The sequence below is a fragment of the Centrocercus urophasianus genome, unplaced genomic scaffold (assembly GCF_019232065.1).
Source record: "Centrocercus urophasianus isolate 14NV4802_14NV808 unplaced genomic scaffold, USGS_Curo_1.0 seq_24, whole genome shotgun sequence".
Classification (NCBI taxonomy): domain Eukaryota; kingdom Metazoa; phylum Chordata; class Aves; order Galliformes; family Phasianidae; genus Centrocercus; species Centrocercus urophasianus.
This window is the reverse complement of record NW_024884800.1, coordinates 6,694,987-6,710,275: the sequence shown is the minus strand read 5'-3', so window position 1 is coordinate 6,710,275 and position 15,289 is coordinate 6,694,987. Positions and strand designations below refer to the sequence as shown.

Here is a 15,289-nt window from a genome sequence, read left to right as displayed (position 1 = left end):
AATAAAAAATAAAAATAAAAAAAATAAAAAAGGAATAGAGAACTTGTGGATAAGTGTATCTCAGCATGCTGTAAGTAGGCAGCATATAGACTAGAAGTACAATTGCTGGTTCAGAACAGTTATTTGCACAATCTTAGTTTTGTAACATGCTGAGTTTGAAGTTGCAGCAGATGTGCTGCTTGTAAGCAGTCCAAGTGCTGGTATTTGAGAGCTACCTTGCGTGCAGTCACAGCTCACAGACATATTGTGTGTCTTTTTTATTCTGCAATTAAAAAAAAAAAAGTCAGTGACTTCTAGGTTCTTCAGTACTTTTTTTAAGCTTTCTTCCATGTGTTACAGCATGCAGAATAACTAGTAGTTGCCCCAAGATCTGCTCTGTATGTCACTCTCTTAGTGTTATGTCACTGATGCTCCCCTTTGGAGGGGGAAAGGTACTCATGGTTTCTGGGTCGTGGGAGCAGTAGCTAGCAAACGAGTAACCCAAGATGCTAGTCAATGGGAAGCTCAGCATTAAGATGTGACTCAGTCATCATACCTAAAAGGCAGAGTGTTGTTTTAAAATGATACTCCAAAGTTTTGAGTGCTGTCTCACCCAAATGTACTTTCGTATCCTTTATGCTTTATGATCTCATACACATTGTTTTTGCTTTTTGTTTTCCCTCTGCTCTGTAACACTAATTGGATCAATGTTGTATAAAAAAAAAGATGTGAAATTCAAAGGAAAACTACTTGTAAAGAAATACTCAGATTTTTAATGTCACTTCCTGACAGGTTATCCCATATGGAGTTATTACGGTATCTTAGTACCACAATTGATATGTTTAATAATTTTCAGTATGTGTTTGGGTCCTTTTGATCCTTGATTACTACATTTAAAGAAAGATTACAAGGTAGAATACAGTTGCTTTTGAACATATGGAAAACACAGCCTTCCCTTTCCAGATGCATTCATTTTAACTCTTTTTAGCGTTCACTGTATCTGTGGTTATTTCTTTTTTCTTTTGAAATGCATTTATTGTTCTATTTCAAGAATGAATCATATTCAGTTGCCACCCCAAAATATAGCAACAAAAATGGTACAAATGATTGTCTGTAATCTATTATTACAGGCAATCTAACCTGCCAAAACAAAATTTCCATTTAATAAGGTGTTTTTTTGAAATGAGCCTTGTGAATGTTCCATGCTAACTGAAGTTGTTCACAAGTTCTGTATTTCAAAAAATTGTTTTATTTCAAGAGATCATATTTTACTTCGTATGATAGAAAATCCAATGGCATATGACTTCCACTTTGACAGTCTTTGCAGTCTCCACTGACATTTAGATCTCTCTAATAATGATGTCCAGATAAGATGATATTTATATTGCATATTGTTCAAAGGCCTTGTCCAAAGAGTAACATGATAGAGGTACTGTATTTCAGAAAGAGGAAGATTCTGGCACCTAAATACAGCATATATCAACAGAAGATCTGTTTTGTCAAAACCATTGTTTTCATTTTACAACCTAAAGGAATTAGGCAGAAAAAAATGAAGGAGACTTGTTTGTATCTCTGCAGCAGAGCTTCTTCCTTTGGAAATTCATATGGAGAAAATTAAAAGGAGCTGGCATCCTATTCAGTACTTAGTCCCAGTGCTTACTACTCTCATGTATTAATTTCTGAAGCAGAACAATTACAGAAAATAACAATTATTTGCAGCATGTTTCAATAATATTAAAAAATGGAAGCGAAAGTGTGAAGGGTCAGCAAATCTAATTCTCTGAAGACTATTTTAATCTGTTTGATTACACAGACACTTGCTTTGAGGCAGTCAATCTTGAAAAATTCCAGGGTAGTGAAAAGCTGGAGAACACAAGTGATTCTCTTGTAAATTCTGCTGCTGGACCTCACTGTGATGGCAAATAATTTTAGGCTTTTGTTTGAGGTTTTTCACTTGCACACACAGATGGAGGTGTGCACCCCCACACCTGGAAGGTTAAAGCCACTCTATGAAAGCTAGATTACTTGGCAGCAAAAATATCCAACCTGCAGTCTACTCTAAATGCATGCAGTCATCATATATTTTGATTATTTTGTATGAATTTTGTGCATGAGTATTGTTTTATTCCCTCAAGGGAAATTAATGCTGAATACTGATAGAGTGGTTGCACGTATAACCTGAAGCATACTTTTCTCTCCTTAAAGCACACAAAAGAAATGGGAAGGCCACAAACTCCTTTAAAAGAATCAACGCTGGAGCCATGGACTCAGCCACAGGTAGGGTGGAATGATTTTTCTCATAATGCTTTTTTTCTAATGGTGGTTTTTCTCAGTCTTAATAGAATCAATCTAAGGCTCTAAAGAAACATTGCTTTTAGGGTAGCTCTGTGGTTCTTACCATCATATGTCAAAATGATTTGTTTTGTTGTTTGGCTATCTGGATGATTGCTAGTGTTTTTTAGTTAAACTCTCAGGATCTGATTCAGCTTTTTTCTAGTGTAGAAATGCCACAATTATCTTTCCTTCAGCTTGTGTTCCTGACATGCTTGAAAGACTGCAAAACCTTACGAAGCCAAACCACTTTCTGAATGGAGTGTCAAGAAACTGTGAGCGTCTTCTGGCATAGAAATGGAATTTGTGGAGTGTTATTTTGAAAGGAAGGTTTGAGATTCAGCCTATTGTGTAATAGGATTTCTCTGAAAAGGAAGCAATACTTAATTACACAAAAAAGATAAAGAAAAGGAGAGATTAATGTGCAGCAATTCTGTTTCTTTACACAGAGGGGTTTGGATTTTTTGGTCTTGCATTTCTGTGTTTTCTGTAGCAAATCATTGTAAATTTCTGACATGCGGAAGTTCAGATGCATTTTTGCTGTTTATTTCCTGTGTATCAGTGCACTGTACTGCATTTTGAAATATGTGGCTTCTGAGTGATGGGAGGGAAGGCAAGAGACAGTTCATTGTGCAGATGAAACCAGATGTTGTTCTGGGAAAAACTTTGGGTCCTAAAAGAGAAGGAGATGGAGCAGCAGTAGAGATGAAGTGGGGAGCTGGAAGGCCCCACCTGGAAAACTAGATTGCTTCTAAATTCCCAGGGGAAGAGAGCTGCTGCTTTTATGGATGTGGGGGCATTTTTTCCTTCAGCAGCAGGTTTGTAATTTGTTTGGTACAGTGCTTCTTCTTGACACAAGAACCTTCCTCGACTCTGCAGTGCTCACTTGTTGCTAAAGGTAGCAGTGAATCTATATGTGTAATGTCAAAGTTGAGAATTTACTGGCAGAGATTGAGAGAACCAGGAAGAGGTAGAAACCTTTGCTCTGTAATTACAGCATTACTGTAGTCTAGAGCAGGCTCTGCCTTGTATTTTTAGGCTGTAAGCAATCCACCCAAACAAAAATTCTCTTGTTTAGTTTTAAAAACTTAGGAATCATAGAATCACCAAGGTTGGAGAAAACCTTCAAGATCATCCTGTCCAACAGTCCACCTACCACCAGTATTTCCCCAGTAAGGAATGTCCCTTAGTACAACATCTAAACATTTCTGTAACACCTCCAGAAATGGTGACTCAACCACCTCCCTGGGCAGTCCATTCCAATGCCTCGCCACTCTTCAGGAGAATAAATTTTTCCTGATATCCAGCCTGAACTTCCCTTGGCACAACTTGAGGCTGTTCACTCTCGTGCTATCACTCGTTATGCAGGAGAAGACGCCAACCGCCACCTCACCACAACCTCCCTTCATGCAGTTGTAGAGAGTGGTAAGATCTTCTCTTATCTCCCCTTCTCTTCTGCAGACTGAACAATCACAGTTCCTTATAAGATCCCTCACCAGCCTCCTTGCCCTCTCTGGATATGCTCCACGGCTTTGACATCTATACTGTAGTGAGGGACCTAAAACTGGACGTAATACTCCAGATGTACTCTACTCACCAGAGCAGAGTACAGGAGAAAGATTACCTCCTGCTCCTGCCGGCAGCACTGTTCCTGCTACAAGCCAGGATGCCCTTGGGCTTCTTGGCCACTTGGGCTTACTGGTGGCTCATGGCAGCATAGCCAAGAGTCGATCAACAGCCTCAGGTCCATTTCTTCCATAATTTATAAAGATACATGATCTAGAGCTTAGGCTTGTTTTAGAGGCTTGTTGACTCCAAAAGCATGTGACAAACAGTGTAGGGATTTGGAAATAGAAAGAACCATGCGTCTTTACTATTGCTTATTTTGTTCATGCTTTAGTATGTTTGCTTTAAAATTAATTGTGATGCTAACTGTGCAGGCTTTTGTGGGATGATCTGTACAGCTGATTCCAATTTGGTAGCATTGCTGGTAGTTCATTAAGGGTAAGTTCTTCACTGTAATCACACGAGGTATTTGTGCCTCTCTCCATGCAGAAAGAAGGCTATTATGTGCAGTCACAGAAACTTTGTACTGCAGGGAAATCCCTCAAATGTTACTCTCCTCTACTACTTCCTTACTATGGAAGTTGTTACTGTGCCTACATACAGCATGCACCCAACCTGCTTCTAGGTACTGCATAGCCAAAATTCCATGGCCAAGACTCCAAGCGCCTCTATCCAGACAGTTGCTAATCACAATCATTAGGAGTGCATTGATCTGTGTCTGCAATCAATAATGTTTATGCACAGGACCGCAGGAGCTTGCAATGGTCTATAGTTGCTAATAGGCAGTAGCTTCTTATGTGCAGGCACGAAAATATTGAGGAAAGTGTTTTGTTAAAGCAGTTACTGCTGAACAGCTAATGAATCGTTATGGAAGGATAGCAGATTCCTCCTGCTCCCTTGCAAAGTGCTGCAGGGAAGCGAAGATCCTGATGTTGGGGCTGAATTTCAGCTTGTTGGTACTCAAGGGAGAAGCTGAGTTTCTGAGCTGTGAGGATGTTGGAAGCAGTGTGATGCAATGATCACGGTGTGCTGTGGTTTGGTGCATGAATGTGGGTGAGAGAGGTGATCTTTTGCAGCCTGTTCTCCAGTGGGTTGTGCAACTGCTGCCTGTGTTGGTGAAGAAATATTCTGTTGGACTGTAGCAGTGCAAAAAACAATATTTGTTTTTCCATGTTCTTTCACTGTGTTACATGATCACTTCTGAAAACTGTGTTTGCCACTGCTCTGCTTAATAGGTACGTGGATTAAAATGTGAACTGCTTTTGTCATTCCTGTTCATTTTTGGAAAAAAAAATCCTGCCTTTTAAAAAAGTACGCACAAAGAAGCTAACACCCATATGCCTTTGTGTTTCATGGAGAGAAGAAATGTAATCAACAAAATCAAAAACTGCTGGAGCCATTATTGTTGCACAAAATTAAATTAGTTGTTAATTCTTTCACGGATGTAATTCTGGCCCTTGCAAATCCCTCCTTAGATATTTTGTATAAAGTGAGTAAAAATTCATGGCATGAATAAAAGCTTTGTCTATTTTATGAGCGACAGGCAAATGTTCCAAATGGTACTCATAAAGCAAATGGTTCCCAGCTCTAAAAGGAGGAGGAATATATTTAAAAGCCACCAGAATGAGTCGTGAGTAAAACCAACTCCTATTTACAAGACAGTATTATTTACATGAAAGTTTTTTGATTTTTATTTCTTTCTCCCCTCCCCCCAAGGGAAGGACTCACTACTTTTGTCTACTTAATAATAACAGTAAAAAATCATTACATTTTCTTGGGCTATTTACTGCATTTTCTATGTTCAGAGTTGCTGTGGGATACGTTTTATCAACAGAGTGAGTGAAAAAAAAATAGCTGAGAGCACAGCTTCAGTGTTCAGGGCCAAACAGTCAGTGAAGCAGAAAGCACCACATCTGTCCCCTAATACCAAGAGGTGAGAAGCTGATCCATATTAGTGGTTGGACAATTTCACGCAGAGTCTGACAGAAACAAACACAGTGCTTTCTGCGTGGAAGGAGGGAAGGCTGCGTGTTTCATGCTCTGTCATGGTTGTTTTTCTTTATTTGCTCAAGGATTCACCTCAGATGTAGCTGCTTAGTTGAAAAAAATTTGGAACTGAACTGCTCAAAATGAAGAACTATGGTGCTTTATCAGATTGACTTCTTTAGGGTAGGGGTTTTTTGTTTGCTTATGTTTTGGGTTTGGTTTCTTCTTTTTTTTTTTAATAAATTCTTAGAGCAATGTGTCATTGCCGAAATGGCAGTTCTTTTTCAAGGCCATGCCCTTTAACTTGCGTTTTTGTGCATCTTTTTCTGTGAACTCAGTAAATGGAAACTGATATCCCTACCTGAAAAGTGCGAAACTCATTGCAATAAATGTAGGACAAACCCTTTGCACATAAAGAATGTGTGCTAGTAGTTGACCAAATAGACTTGTCATTGGTTTACAAGCTTTATTTAAATGCTATGTACCATGTATTCCTCTGGTTATATTTTTGCCACTTTGTCTGATTAAACATTTAGCTGATAAACACTGCCAAGGCTGTTTACAGCTACTGCAGTTGAGAATACCTGCTTATAGCCTCTATGATTATGGCAGTTATACAAAGGGCAATTTAACATCAAACCAATCTTTGAGGTTTAAGTTTTTGAACTTTGCAGATACTGTTTTAAAATCTGAATTTTGTATTGCAGAGCTAAAAAATATAGTGATTGGGATTATTCAAATTCAGAAGCAGTTTTATGCTGACAAATTTCTAATTGGATAAAACTAGAAAGAGAGAATACTGATTTACCAAAATAAAGAAAAAGAGCAGTGATTAAGATTACCTGGTTTAAAACTGTTTAGTAGCAGAGTATTTTGATTTAAACTTTGTTGTTGTTGTTGTTGTTGTTAGATTCTTTCATGACTCTCTGTTCTGCATCTAGATAATGTCTGCAAGTGATTCCAGGAGGTGTTTCACACAGTGCAATATGAGAAGACAGTGTTACTAATGCTGGAGCTTTTCTTTACTAATTCTAACAGCTCCAGTTGCTCTTAGTAAAAAGCCAGGGTGAAGTTGCATTAATTTTCTTGGCCTAAATGTAGTGTAATTACCTTAATGAACACTTTTGTCCTCGTTCCTCATGCTCTTCCTTTTCCACGGTGCTGCATGAAAATGCAATCCATGAAGGTTTATAGTTCCCCCAGGAGTTCTCAGGGAAGGATGAATATCTGGGGATTAGAGATCTGTCAGTCTCAGGTAGCATACATCCACATGTGCCTCGTAAATAAGCACCATCCAGCACCAACATGGCTTTATTACCACCTGGTGTCTTACCGCAGCAGTGAGTGTGACCAGCAGGAGCAATAAGGTACAGGCTCAGGGAAACATTTGTCTCTCAAAAGCAAAGGGGGAAAATGAGTTGCAACTCTGGCTTTCTAGTTTTGCTTTATCTTTCTTGGTGTGCAGTGCACATTCTTTTTTTTTTTTTTTCCTTTTTTGTTTCTTTTTTGAAACAATTACTTCTTGTGGAAAGGCAAAAACCCCTCAGACTGAAATCTAATTACAAATGATAGAGTGCAGTATTTTTCTGCTCAATTTTAAAGAATCACTTTATAATCTTGGAACAGTGGATAACAACATCACTAATCCAATATTTTAACAGTAAATACGTTTGATGATGGGAATTGCTACACTAATCTTATATCCCTCCGCAGTATAGTTAAGAAATCCACAGGGGGTTTTACTAATCAGTTTTTGTGAAGTAAATCAAGTCATGTAATTCTCGTTCACTCTAAATGCCCTGCAACTGCCAGCAGAGCTATGTGCATTATTTTTTATTCTTTTCCCAGCTTTGTACTCCCATTTGCAGCCAAGCTTTCCCTTTCAATATGCAGAAAAGAGACTTTGGGAGAGAGGTCTCCAAGCATCCTCTGTAAGATAAGGTTTGTCTCACAGAGAGCTGGCCATGCACGATGCTACAATTCCTGCTAGGGGGGAAGGGAGTCCTGGGATAGAAGAGTTTTCCATAACCAGCGCAGTCTGACCATACGCACCGCTGCACTTCCGAGGCGTACAGTTTTGGTTACTTAGATCCTCATTTTACCGAGCAGAGTTTTTTGCAGTATGACATCTTGTGCTCCTCTTCAAAGAGACTGTCAAAACTAAATCAAAAGTTTTTCTACTTCTTTATAAACAACAGAGCATTTTACATAGGGAGAAATATTAACTATTGTGGTTAGGTATTTGAAGAAAAGCAACCAATGAGAATTCTATGCCTATTCTCTCCCAGTTTGTGGGAACAGAATTATTCTCCATAACATCCTGGTGTGCTGTTTGCTTGGCTCACAGCTTCAACTTTTAGGATTTTAAATCAGCAAAAAATCAAAATTAAAGTAAAGCTTATTTCTGACTCAGTGTCTTTAGCCTAGATACAAATTAGTCACCTAAATATATCTACATAGCCTAGCTATACCCAAGCTATACTTAGTATTTAGGAGCTGTATGCTTAAAATAATCCCGTTTTATTTGATGCCTTAATAAATTTACATATGCCTCGACTACATTTTTTTTGTTTGAATGGAACTTCAATTATAATCCTTGATTCTGGCACAAAAGACAGTAATTAAAAAAGAGAGAGAGGAAGATCAGTGCAGAAAGTGTTAGTCTTCTAAATGCAATTAGAATTGCCCACAAAGCTGTTTTCGAGCACTACAGACCTGCTTTTTTGTCTTTTAAAATGGAGGCTTCACAAACTAGAAGCTAACTGATAGCAGGCAGTTATTTTGATCTGACTTGAGTATCGATAGGGTTGAAATAGTCTTTTATTATGAAACTTGAGAGAAAAACACACTGATTTTTGCAATTTAAAAGTAATTATAGAGGGTATCCTAATAAACATTGAATCTTTCTGGTATGGGCTGGTGCAATACCTGGCTACCCAAAAGTACAAAGCTGACTTCTTGCAGCTAACAATGCTATTTCATTTTAGCTGTGACTCTAGGCTATGTTGTGTGTAGTATTTCTGACATTCTATGGAAACAATGCATCCAGAAATCAGGCTGTAGTTCTAAAAGGAAGTTCACTGATTGGAAATGAGCAGTAACTATTTCTTGTCTAGTGAGCATTTTCCCTGACTGGAATAGAAGAATACCAATATACCATATATAAAATACTGTATCAATATAATGATGTGTGGTTGAATTAGGCCACTAGAGCTATTCAATTGCAAATGTAATAAGCTGATATATTTTTAAAATGTTTATCAAAAGTAAAAAATGCAGTTATTTCTAGAATTATAAATAAAAGAATACTTCTTAGTGTTCCTGATTTGTATATTGTTTCTTTGCAAGAGACCCAGGAGATTGTTGGTTGCATTGGTTACCCCATAGCTGAAGGGCCACTGAAGTTTATCTGGAAAACTGTCCAAGATTTATGTATTTCTGAGAGCTAGTGAGAGTAGTACGTCTTGGAAAAGAGTGAGCTTTTGAATTTTTTTGATTTCTTGAAGGTTGAAAACCTTTTTTTGGTGACAATAAATAAAGAGGAATAGATTTCCTTAAAGTGGTGCCTCAAAGCGTGATAGGCGATATAAATATTGTGGAGCTTTGTATTTTTTGTATGTTATTACAAATCAAAACTAAGAAGATGGCAAAATTTGCCGTTGTATTTTGTGAAGATTAATTTAGAGATGAATGCAAATGCAAATAAAATCTAATTTATTTGAAGAACAATTCAAAATCTAAATAAGCACTTCCTCTGCCATGGAGCAATGTTGCTTAGATAACCTGGGCAACAATAATTCTCTTTTTAATTAATATAGTAGGATTAATTTGATGTGCTTTCTGTGTATATACTTATACAATTTATATATATGTAAGTATGAATATATGTATATGCATAACTTTTTCAAGATCTACTTTTTTTGCTATAGCATTTGAATGTTGGAGGTTAGTAGCTGATGTAGCTAGAAAGTCTCTCAGAGAAAATAAGAAAAAAAAAAAACAGGAGATACAGAGCCTTGCAAGCACTGGATTTGCATTGATTTCAGCAGGGGACACCATTATAGAGGCAGAAAAAATTCCCATTTCATTTTTAAGTTTATCTGTTTGTTTTCCAAATCAGAGTACGATTCTGTGATTAAAAACTCTTGGTTTGATCTAAGCTGCTGTTCTCTTATGAGTTAATTAAAATAAATGAGAACTCAAAAGACAGTTTCCATACTTGCCTTGTTGTATTTTCATATGTTCAGATCTGTAAAAGCAGAAAGCCTGTCTCTTTATGGTTTGTATCTCTATGGACAGACACTTGCATGTTTGTCTGTGTCAGACTGTTCCATGTACTTTCAGTTCCCAAATGTCAAAACTGCTGGGTCAAAAAGTGAGGGATAATGAAGGTTTCAGGTCCTTACTACTTTTAAATATTTAAATCTTTTTAAACTCATTCACTCAGACACTGAAGAACATCTTTTCCTTTTTCACCCACTGCAGCAGCAATGTTCTGTGTCTAGTTTCTTTGGCTCACACTGCTAAATCTTTTCCTTCCTCTTGCTTGTCACAAGTCTGAATTGTTGTTACAGACTTGAACAGCGGTGGAAATGGGGAAAGAGTTGTTAACAAGGGAAGGGAGCTCAGCTGCAGAGCATTACCCACAAGTGCAGTCACTGTGCATGAAAACAGGTAACCCAGAAAGCAGGCTGCCAACCTGCTTCTCACTGGATCCGTAGGAGGGGAGAAGACTGCTTATAACAGGCAGCTGATTTATTCTCCTTTGCTGTATGCTGAGGTGGATGAGATGGGGCACTCAGTAGTGAAATATCCAGTGAAGGTGTTTAAAAAGGGTGGGTAGACAGCTACTCCTTCATCTTGTAAGGTGCTGGAAAGCCCTGTCAGTGCTTAAGTAAATCACCTCAGAGCAGCTTTCAGAAAATGTAGATGAGATCTTCAAGGTGCTTAGTTATCTATTGGGACTGTCAGAACGGCTTTCCTTCCCACAGTATTTTTTCTGGCATCTCTCCTTTTTGACAAGAAAGCAGAGACGGCCCCATTATGCAGGCGAAAGCGTTAAGAGAATCACTAAGTTGCATTGGACTGTAACTTACATGCTCTGAGCTGTGTTCAACATGCATAAATCTTAAAACAGAAAACATAAACCGGGCATATTCACAGAGGTGTCAGTTTTTCCGGTGTCCGGTTCAGTGTCCCTCACAGAGCAGTCAGTGGTACCACAAGGCTGAGTTGTACTCAAGAACAAAAACATCCCTCTGATTGCTGCTGCTGATGGTGCATCTTGATGCATCTCAGAATGGAGGAAGTTGGCTGAAAAGCTTTAGGAAAGCATGAACATAATAACAGCATTCTTGTGTTATGTTTTAAACCTTAAAATTGGCATCAGAGAGGACCTTTGCTTAGCTGAGTGCATAAGGGAATGACTTTGGACTTGTTGGGCTTTTAACTGTCAGCTTCCTGAGGTTTTTCTCTCTCTGTGGTTTTGAGAAACTTAACCACGTTTTCTTGGAGGTGGCTTTATTTTTTTTTTTAATTATGATTTATTGTTTTTTACTAGGTTTAATAAGAATTTTAAGCCTTCCCTCCTGATGCATTAGCTATGCAAATTTTATTTTCCAGGAGAGCAAACACAGACTGCCATAAAATCTTGTCACATGAGCTACCAGATGTGTCATGTCATAGAATGGCCTAGGTTGAAAAGGACCACAATGCTCATCCAGTTTCAGCCCCCTGCTATGTGCGGGTCACCAACCAGCAGCCCAGGCTTCCCAGAGCCACATCCAGCCTGGCCTTGAATGCCTGCAGGGATGGGGCATCCACAACCTCCTTGGACAACTTGTTCCAGTGCATCACCACCCTCTGACGTGATGCACACTGGTCCTGATCCTGTAATGCTGAACATTTTTCTATTGATGATAATGGAAAAAGAACAAAACCTGATGCGAGCATTTATTTAAAATGCAAATATTGACAATTATTCACAAACTCAGTGAGGGCCCTCTCTGTACATAGATCAAACTGTAGTTCGTGCATCTTCAGTGCTAGAAACTGGTGTTTAACTGAATTTTGTGAGATGAAATAAGGTATTTCTTCAGTCCGTTAACTTATATTATTATTGTCGTGCATCCCTTGTGTAGTCTGTGCCTCTCCTGATTGCTGTTGCCAGGTCACTTCCCCTTGCAGTCATTTTCTCGGCTACAAAATCAGTTGTTTTTCTTGAAGGATGTTTTATGGACTGATTAATTTTTTGGCTGCGAATTATTGTGTATAAAGCAGATACACTCCAACTTGGTTCGCCGGTGGCAATCCAGTAATGGATATTACGTATCCATTGAAAGCCCAAATGAGATTAACACCACTGCTCTCTCCATCTGCCTTTGAGAAAGAATTCAATAAATAACGAGTTATATAAGGGAAGATTATCACATTGTATTCAGCATTTACAGTAGCTTAATTGTAAGTTGTATAAATTAGTATAGTTTGTGCATTAATTCTGGCGAGGATACAGGAGCCCACTGGGAGCAGGCAGGCACTGTACCTGTGCTGAGCTCCTCACCCAGCCCAGCCTTGCAGGTAGCTGTTGTCACCCATCTCAGTTCCTCAGGCCGGGCCTCTGCTCCTCAGGCCAGGCCTTGTAGGCTTGCAGAAAGCAAAGTGGCAGGTGAATTTTGCATGCGTCTTTCCAACATCCTATGCTGCAGAGCCTGAAGAACTTCTTAAAAGCTCATGTTAAGTTTTTATTGGTTGTCTTGATCTGCAGGGGACTGCAAAGAAGGGAGAGGATTGAATAAAAAACAACATTATGGAGATTTTGCCTGTTCTGATTGCTGTGGGCTGCAGATTCTGATGCTGTGCTGGGAGTGCAGAGTCTGGCCCAACCACATGGCTGCCTTACAGCTGTCCCCTGATCTACAGCCAAGTGCCTGTGCAGTGTGCACAGAGGATGTGTATCCTCTCAGAATTTAAGAAATAAGACCTTCTTCCATCTTTCTTTCATCCTGTGTCATGTTATCGCATTGCACCTCAGCAGCAACTGCTGATTTTCATGCAGGCCATCAAAATGAGTAGCTGTAATACATACTCAGGAAGACTTTCATCTGGAAGGGGAGATTGCTCTGGTGGCAGCTGGAAGATGATTTCAAGCCATTTCTGTCAATCTGTCTGAGCCCACCTCTGTCTTCTAGCATCACAAGTTTTTGTACAAGTACTTGTCTTCTCTTAGAAACTAAAATATTTTTATTTAGTAACCAACCAGGAGATGCATGCAAAAAATTAATTCCATCATCTATCATTGCAGTCATATTTTTTCCTAAATGATTGAATGAGCTGCATTCCAATATAATTTATAGCTTTTCATGAGGTTTTACTTAAGTAGAATCTTCAAATTTTTCTTAGCAATTCAAAATCCATAGTTATTTACAAGATAAAAAAAATAGCATAAAATCTGAAAACTCCATAAAGAAGACAGTAATCAGGGAGATACTTTGGGTATACATGGATAACGTTGATAATAGAAATGCAAATTTTACTTTGAATATACTAATAAAATTTGCTTTGAGAAGAGGTATTTCCCATTAAATATAACTTGCATCTGAACAACATGTTTTTCCCACTGTTATAAGGTTACTAAATTCTGCTGGCCATGTGTTGTATTCCATTTAGGAGCCATGCACTCTGCTTTGTTGTCTGGAGGTAGCTTTTCAGCACATATCATTCTTTTCATATGTGAACTGTTATTTGCAAGGCTCACAAAACCTTCCTTACTATGTATAGGAATGTTACTAGTTAATTTTAATTGGTTTATTTATGAAGCTAGGTTAAAGAAATGCTTAGAGAAGCATGTCATATTCCAGCTATTAGATTCTGGTGCTGTAGACCAAAACTATAGTCTGAAAATGATGACAACAACAATTTTCTGTTTTGAATTTATTTTGACGTGCCTCTGTGCTGTCCCGAATACCACATAAGGATAGTAAATATATTTATTGTGTATTATACTGTTTTTTTCTAATTCTAATACATTGTAGAAGTAGATCAGACACAGAAAGGAATTAATGTTTCAAACACTGTGACAGCCATCGGTGTTTGTAGTAGAATCCATCATCCCTGAAAAGATACATATTCTACTGTTTTGTTTTTAAATCCATAAATTTTCACTAGTGACAGAGTACTTGGTAATGTGATAAATTTCACTGTATGATAGCAGTATGTACAGTGTAAGCCACAAAGCAAAGGAGAAATTGTACCTTATTTGTCATGATGCCATGACTTGTGGAAACCTTCTTTCTTGAGGTGCCCACTATTACTATGAGGGCCGAGATTATTTTATTGTTTTACACTTTAGGTTTTCAGGGCTGTATCTTCTTAAAACTGAAGTACTAACATTTCCATAAGTATCTGCAATTTGGGGATATTTTTAGCACTGGATTGTTTATCTGATAATATTCTGCACTTAAATTTGTTATTTTTGCTTGGAATTTACTCTCCAGATTGCTGTAGTTTTATTCTACAGTGTACATCTGTTCAAAGATGAATGAGAAAGTTCTTCCTTGTCTATACTCATGTTTTTTCCTTTGCTTTATCTTGTCATTTCTGCATGTGTGAGTTGTGATATTCTCCTTCTGGATTTCATTTTTGAATGCTGTTGATCATTTGTCAATATCTATACAACTTCTATTATTCAAAATAGATACTTACGATTTGTATCCGCTGACTTTACTTTTGTCTTCATCACCTTGCATATGAAATGATGGGACAAAGCAGTCTGGTATGGTTGAGAACAAAGCTCTTGGTCCTTCTGAATTCAGATCTCTTTTTTCTTTAATTGCTTTCTATGTCAAACACAGATCTTTGTGCAAACAAAAGTAATGATGCTTTGTAATCCATTTTCTCCATTTTAGGATTTACTTTGTTGCAACTCAAGAAATATCTTAACTTTCTTCTAAAGAGGAAAAACAAGAGGGGCCAGGTTGCTTTATTTATTTATTTTTCAGAACATTGCTGTAATGGTAGGCTTATAGGCTTGGCAGTTTCACAACAACTTGATAAAATAAAAATAAGCGTGCCATCACTATTTTATCTTGCTTCTTTCAGATGTGCTTCCTTCAGAATTGCTTCTTTCTTTCATAAATGTGGAACTCTGCTCGTCAGAGCTGCAGTCTGTTCACAAGCTCTGCCAAGTTGAGGATTTGAGAGAAAGTAAACAACTCAGTTGGAAACATGGATAGCAAGCACTGCACATACTCTAAGAAGCAGAGATATGCTGCTGTATTATACAAGAGTTCACTTAATGGAAAAATACTGTTTTTCTTGTAGAAGGAATGAATAATTCTTGCTAACCATTGTAAAGTAAGCCAATCATGCTTGACAACTGCACTCTGCTTAGGCAACTTTTCTATGAAGTTTTTTATAGCATCTTTGTTGA

At 37.9% G+C, this 15,289-nt stretch overlaps 1 protein-coding gene across 1 annotated transcript in view; it reads left to right on the top strand.

Moving 5' to 3' along the window:
* Positions 1-15,289, top strand: part of PCDH11X (protocadherin 11 X-linked) — a 390,107-nt gene that overhangs the window by 150,265 nt on the left and 224,553 nt on the right. The window contains exon 4 of the mRNA XM_042825459.1: positions 2,185-2,256. Coding sequence (XP_042681393.1) covers positions 2,185-2,256 — 72 coding nt within the window. The remainder of the gene's footprint in view (positions 1-2,184; positions 2,257-15,289) is intronic.